This window comes from Zingiber officinale, chromosome 7A (assembly GCF_018446385.1).
Source record: "Zingiber officinale cultivar Zhangliang chromosome 7A, Zo_v1.1, whole genome shotgun sequence".
Lineage (NCBI taxonomy): Eukaryota > Viridiplantae > Streptophyta > Magnoliopsida > Zingiberales > Zingiberaceae > Zingiber > Zingiber officinale.
The window spans coordinates 33,364,914-33,371,439 of NC_055998.1; the positions used below are offsets into that span (position 1 = coordinate 33,364,914).

At 40.5% G+C, this 6,526-nt stretch overlaps 1 protein-coding gene across 2 annotated transcripts; it reads right to left on the reverse strand.

Annotated features, from left to right (window-relative positions):
* Positions 1-2,251: 2,251 nt before the first annotated feature.
* Positions 2,252-5,287, reverse strand: LOC122001293 (protein NRT1/ PTR FAMILY 4.6-like). Of its 2 annotated transcripts, none has more exons than XM_042555966.1 (4): positions 5,167-5,287; positions 4,993-5,098; positions 4,494-4,711; positions 2,252-3,738 (listed from the first exon to the last, which is right to left on the reverse strand). In XM_042555966.1, exons 1-4 carry the CDS (start codon positions 5,206-5,208, stop codon positions 2,374-2,376), a joined length of 1,731 nt encoding a protein of 576 aa, XP_042411900.1. In that variant the 5' UTR covers positions 5,209-5,287; the 3' UTR covers positions 2,252-2,373. The 2 variants fall into 2 exon arrangements, with proteins under 2 accessions (XP_042411900.1, XP_042411901.1); XM_042555967.1 differs by having other exon boundaries at positions 4,984-5,098; positions 5,167-5,200.
* Positions 5,288-6,526: the final 1,239 nt, after the last annotated feature.

Genomic DNA, 6,526 nt, shown 5'->3' on the forward strand with positions numbered 1-6,526 from the left:
AGAAAAAGAAAAGACGGAATCTAAATTATAGATCAAAGGATAGATCAGATCAGTTGATAATCTATTTATTGTGATTAGTTGATTTTGATAATCCCTACTTATTAAATAAATATGGGCCATTAAAATTAACTAATATATAGAGTGGACTATCCACTGATTTATAATTTATGGACTAAATTATGAATAGAGAATCCATCCTAAAAAAGGGTAAGCAAGTGAATAGAGAAATGATAAAAGTGATTCACTTTTTCTTTTTTAGCCCCTCTCTGAAGTAGAATAAGAAAAAATTTATTAAATAAAAACACAAAATAAATAATAACATTTTATAAAAAGGCAGATAATCATGTAGTTGTTCGATTTAGGTGAAAACCAATCAAGAAAGAGAGGAAGGGTCAAAAGTATGTCTTTTTTTTCCGAATCTTTCACTTTCCTTTTTAATTAAAATAATAGGGTAAAAAACTATTCGCTAATCCTTAAGATCCTCGTCAATCTACACTACTAATTATTAATGTAATGATCAAAATATGAGAGAAGTCATGCTCAAACATGTCATATTTTGACCTATGATCTAATATGGTAACCCCTGCATCAAACACCACATCACCCCGAGGAAACTTTTTTTAATTAAAACAAGCATCCCAGGTCAATGTTTAATTGCGTACATTTATCTTTTTACTAATTATTATTATTATTATTATTATTATTATTATTCAGTCTAAATCTTAAATTGACCCGATACTAACTTTCGTCTAAGTGTTAAATCGATTGAGAACGTTATAAAAATTATAATTTTATAACAGCTAATAACAATTATACTTTTGTAACTATTACAATATATATTTGTTAAAAAATATAGTTATAATTTTATAGCTGTTGTAACACAAATTTAATTTTATTCACCTATCATTTACGTTGTAAAATTATGATTTTATAACTATTACAATAATTGTAACAATTATGATTTTGTAATTGTTATAATGTGAATTTAACCTGCTCATTTAGCATTCATATTGTAGGAGTTTGTGCAAAGACAAAGTCAGAAATTTCATATCGAGAGAGCGAAAGGTATATATTTACGTTGAGGAGACACAGAAATGTCATTGCCTCTCATTTGCATCTCCTTCATCCCATTCTTATACCTTATACACCTCTTACACTAAAATATTGACGAGGGGTGATCATCCCCATCGCTCCTAGCTCCGTCCTTGACATGTTCAATCGGTTTAGAATTTAAATGAAAGATAATAATAAAAATAATATTGGAGGATAGGAGAGTAAATATACCCAATTAAACAGTGAAAAGGATGTCCCTTGTTTAAAAGAACATAGAATGAGTCATACTTTATTGATTTGAAGGAAAAGGACGTCTTTTTATTTTATTTTTTCCCCAAGAAAAATTTAGGGTGCGTTTAGTTTACACCGTTTTCATTTTCATTTTCTGGAAAATACGCATTTTCTAGAAAACAGAAAATGACTTTTTGTCATTCTCTGTTTTTCTAGAAAACGATAGTCAATTTTTTAGAAAACGCACGCGGAAAACGCAAATCAAACACCGTTTTTCAGAAAATGCACGTTTTTCATAAAATGAAAATAGAAAACGCGCGTACTAAACGCCAATGTCTCTAATGGGAAATTAACATGTATAGACTTGTACGATTTCCCTTTTTTTAAAGTCAAAATGTGCTCTTTTTTACTATAAATTGATCTGAGAGGCTCATGGGTTTTATGGACCATTTTTGCTCATTTGGTTGTAAATTTACATAGATGTACTTATTGGATCGGTAGGATCGATCAGAGTAGTAAATAGTTTGTAAACTAAATTTTAAATCTCTTGCTTCTAATTTAGGAAGGAACCCCATTTAATTTATAAAAATAATTAATATAAAAATAAAAGGGCTTAGAAAATTTAAACAGATTTACAATCGAGAAGATTACTGATCTAATATAATGATTTCTCGCTAAAAAAATTCATTCTTCCATAATGTCTGAAGTAGAGAAGTTCATTACATGAATTTAACTCTGACCTTTTCCTCAAACAACTAAACTAAAATACTTATAAGACTCCTGTTAAAGTATCTTCTGTTTGTTAAAGTATCTTCTATTTTCTTTTGTTTTTCAATCAAGATCGAGACTATCTATTTACAATTCCTTTTGAATGGAAAGAGACCCTCCAATACAAATAAACTTTTCTCGAGCTGAAAAATATAAAGATATTATTTAAATTTATTTATTTAACCTTCTTTAAATAAACTCTTACTAAATTGGCGCACTTTATACACTCTACGCGCGGCTTTGATTTTATTTTGACTTTTGAGTACTAAAGTCAATATATAAGTTGACATTGGAAAGGAAGATCCATAAACAGAATGAAAGCTACTGTTTCTGGCCGGATCGGTAGCGATACCGAGTCGCCCAGAAGACGAAGTTGGCCAAGTTCAACGCGCTCAGCACGCACATCAGCCAGTAGAAGCGATCGAGGTGGTATCGGTTCAGACTTCCCCCCGACAGCCACCCCTTCCGCCCTACGCCGCCTGACGATGTCGTCGTCACCCGGTTTACCATCGACACCAGGGCCGAGCTCAGGTAGTATCCCATTGCCAGCGACGCCCACGACAGTGACGTCGCCAGCGACCGCATCCTCGCCGGCGCCTCGCTGAAGAAGAACTCCAGCAATCCCGCCAGCGTAAACAGGTCGGCCGACCCCAGGAACAGGTACTGGAACGCCACCCAGAAGAAGGTGATCGGCAACGGCCCCTTGAACCCTTCCCCCACCCGCAGCGCCACCCGCTTCCGCTTCATCTCCACCGCCGCGGCCACCGCCATCGCCACCACTGACAGCGCCAGCCCCATCCCGATGCGCTGCAGGTGCGTGATCCCCGTGTCGCTCCCCGTCGCGCGCCGCGCCAAGGGTACGATCGCGTGGTCGTACAGCGGCACGAGGGCCATGATGAAGATGACAGGGAAGACCGGCAGCGACGCCGGCGGCACCTTCAGTCCGCCCACCCGCGTGTCCATCGTCGCCGCCTGCTGCACCGAGAAGGTCGAGAGCTGCGCGAGGCAGCAGCTGAGCATGATGGTGGAGAGAAAGATGGGGAGGAGCTTCAGCACCACCTTGACGTCCTCGACTTCATGCGCGGCGCACAAGAGGGCGCGGTGGAGCGGCCTGCCCTCCGCCGCGCGGTTGAGCCACTTCAGCTCCTCCCCCGGCCCCCTCACCTCGCTTTCTTTACTCTCCTTCGCGGGAGAACTCTGTTCCAAGTCGACCACGGCGTTTCTCGCACTCTGGAAGTTACCTCTCCTACTCGAGATGGCGGCGAGCAACACCTTGGCGATGGTGGTGACGGGACTTCCGGTGGGGACCTTGTTCCTGTAAAGAGGAGAGCCGGCGAGGAAGACGGGGATGGAGAGGAGGATGGTGATAGTGGAGATTCCGAAGCCCCATTGCCAGCCCTTGTTGTCCTCCACCCACACCACGAAGGTGACGGCGAGGAGCCCGCCCGAGGCGAGGCAGAAGATGAAGTAGTTGAAGAAGGTGGACCGGGCCTTGTGCCCGCGGGCGGTGCTCTCGTCGAACTGCTCGCCGCCATGGGGCGCGAGGGATCCCTTGATGCCGCCTACTCCGAGCGCAGTGAGGTAGAGCCCGGCGAACAGAATAACGGTCTTCCCGCCGGCAGCCTCCTCGCCGGGAGGCGGCTTGAGCGAGGCGGTCTTGGCTTGCACTGCGAGGATAACCAACCCCTGTTTCACAACACACCACAAGAACATACTCCCATTCAGTTACCTATTTGAATGATCAAACAAGTCAACATTAAATTGGGGACAAAAATTTAGATTCGATCGTGTGAATTAATAAATTTTTTACGATCTTTGTCAAGTCAGAGCATTCAGGATCAGGCGCGCGAACCAAGCTGTTCTTTGTTTTGTTTCGTATCGTATCTTTCAGTACACTAACCGATGACATCTCACTCGCCATGCACCGTTTCCTCGAGTTCTTTTCAGACTGATCTCTCCTCCTTCCTCATACATAGCTAGTCTCCTCCCTCAAATTAAACTCTGCAAGTGCCTCGGTGTCACTCTGCCTTTTTTTTGCGTTGTCATATTTAATGATAGCGTGAACCTGAGGGTTCTTCTCCTCCCGCTCTATTTTTCAGGTGGTTGAGAAGCAAATTAAAGAAAAGGGAAAGGGAAAATGATAGCTGAGATCACTGATGAGCTATTTCTTTTGACGGAGAAGGCTGGGAAAAATCGCTGTCAATCGAGAAGGTAGCAGATATATCCATGCAATCAAGGATCTATATCTATAGTTGGGTTTTATGCCACCCTACTGTTCTGTAGCTTGCACACGAGGGAATTGATCAAAAGGGAACATGGTCATGAAAAGGGCAGAGGAGCAGGGGAATTCATCACTTAGCCTTAGCTTGCAGCAGCTGCAGGACGCAATCTAAATTAAATAAATTAACTAGATGATCGATCGATCTATGGGAACTACTCACCAGGAACTCGAGGAGAGCACTTATCAAGTAGATATGATAGGCGGTGAAGAAGGCGTCGGATAAGAAGCCGCCGAGAAGGGCGAGGAGGAAGGCCGTGGCCATGAAGTTGGTCACCGTGGTGGCCGAGCGAGAGAGCGAGAAGTGCATGAACCCTGCCAAGTAGGTCACCAAGTTGCTGGCGTTGGCCAGATACGCCATGTTCTCCATTATCTCCACCGCTGCATGCACCAAAAGCCAAGTTGCCAACTTGTTTTTTTTTCACACCTCATTTCACCATCAAAGTCGTGTCGAAAAGAGAAAAAAAACATTAATAAGCACGAACGAAAGAGTCAACTCCTGTTCTTCGTTTAATTTCTTCCTTGCTAGCTCTCGATCAATCGATCGATTGCAAGATTAATCATGCTCTCCGAGAAAAAAAAAACAAACAGAGTAGCCATGGATTTCTTGTTTGCATGCATGCAAGAACACAGTTCTGCAGGAAATATATTACTTTAATTACCAAGAACAAAGGAGGCTGCGAGCATGCCTCCATGTTTGCCTCTGACGGCAGGTTTGCCCTTCCAGTCCACATAGCCAACGCATGCTTCAGCTTCAGTTCCTTCTTCCTGCACGGAAAGTGTGATCAAAGGATTGATTGATTGATTGATGATCCTGAGAGAGAAAGGCAACTCACCATATTTTCTTCTTCTTCTTTCTCCTCCTGCTCGATCTTCATGACTTCTTCCCTGTTTGCAATTTAGTTTGAGGTCTGATATGGAGATGGAGAAGAGGAAGAAGTCCAGTGAGTGAGGAGAGTTAAGGTTGAAGGGTTATTTAAAGGGCTGGAAAACCTGCAGCGGAGAAGAGGGATGCATGTGCAGCCTTTCAATCCTACCATTGAAAGTGATGGATCATCAGAGGATAGATAAATCTACATATGTCAACGAGTGCATGCATCTCATCATATTGATTTTAGTATTAACTTTTTTCCTTTTTATTTTTTAATTGTATAGGATATCCAACCCGCGTCGATTAATTATAAGATAACCGATTTTATCAGAGTAATCAAAAAAATACTTACATCAGACTATCTATCAATCGAACGTTTTTAAATTAACTATCCGTAAAAAAAAATTATCATACAATAGTTATAGTCTTTTTTATTAAAACTATCTATGCTATGAATTTAGTATCAAGAGATAAAATACATCAATTTTTCATAAGCACAATGCATATCACTAAGATGGATTTTAATCTAATATTCTTTCGTTATCCTTAAGCACGATAGGCAACTTTCGATCAAACTTTAGATTAAGTATATCGAATTCGTATGTTGTGATATCTCAGAGGATTGAGAAGACTATGATGTTGGGTCTAAAAGATAAAAAATTCATTATGTAATCTTTTAAGCTATGTCATCTATTTTAACTTATTTCCTTTTTTTTATTGCAGAAAATAAGTAGGTAAAAAGTGACTGTGCTTGTGAACGCCTCCAACAATGATTAATCAGATTGCATAATTTTGAGTCTGGGTGATTGGTCTGACTCCACAGAAATTTTTCATCAGCCAATATAAATCGGGAAGCACTTACGATGAGTAGATAGGAAGCCCTACATCCCTTAGTTACAAGTCCTATTTAGAGAAATTATTTTTATAAATACGTCGTAACTAGAAATTGAACTGTGGATGGATGGGAGATAACTGAGGGTTTTTACCATTGTACCATAGCCTAGGGCAAAAAATAAGTTAAAATAAAAAAAAAATGATAAATCGAGTTAGCCTTATTGGCTAGTCCTGTGGTAACCGGTTTGGGCGGCGGGCAGCCTGGAGTCTAGTATCCGTTGGTTGCATATTATATTTAGAGGAAAAATTTTCTATAAATACACTATAACTGATGTTCGAATCATAGATATTGGAATGATAAAATGATCAAGGCACCACATATTCGAGACGAAACATAAGTTAACATATTGTAACAAAAGGTGGAATTCGTCATCCCAACAGCCTCACATGGATGATCCCATGACCATCTGTAAGGAGGTAAATTGAAAAGC

Bases quoted from the DNA above. Each gene is read 5' to 3' on its own strand.
- LOC122001293 (XM_042555966.1), bottom strand. From the start codon at position 5,208: ATGAAGATCGAGCAGGAGGAGAAAGAAGAAGAAGAAAATATG. The intron at 5,099-5,166 runs GTGAGTTGCCTT...CTTTCCGTGCAG, and splicing joins AAGAAGAAGAAGAAAATATG to GAAGAAGGAACTGAAGCTGA. The intron at 4,712-4,992 runs GTAATTAAAGTA...TGGTGCATGCAG, and splicing joins CGCAGCCTCCTTTGTTCTTG to CGGTGGAGATAATGGAGAAC.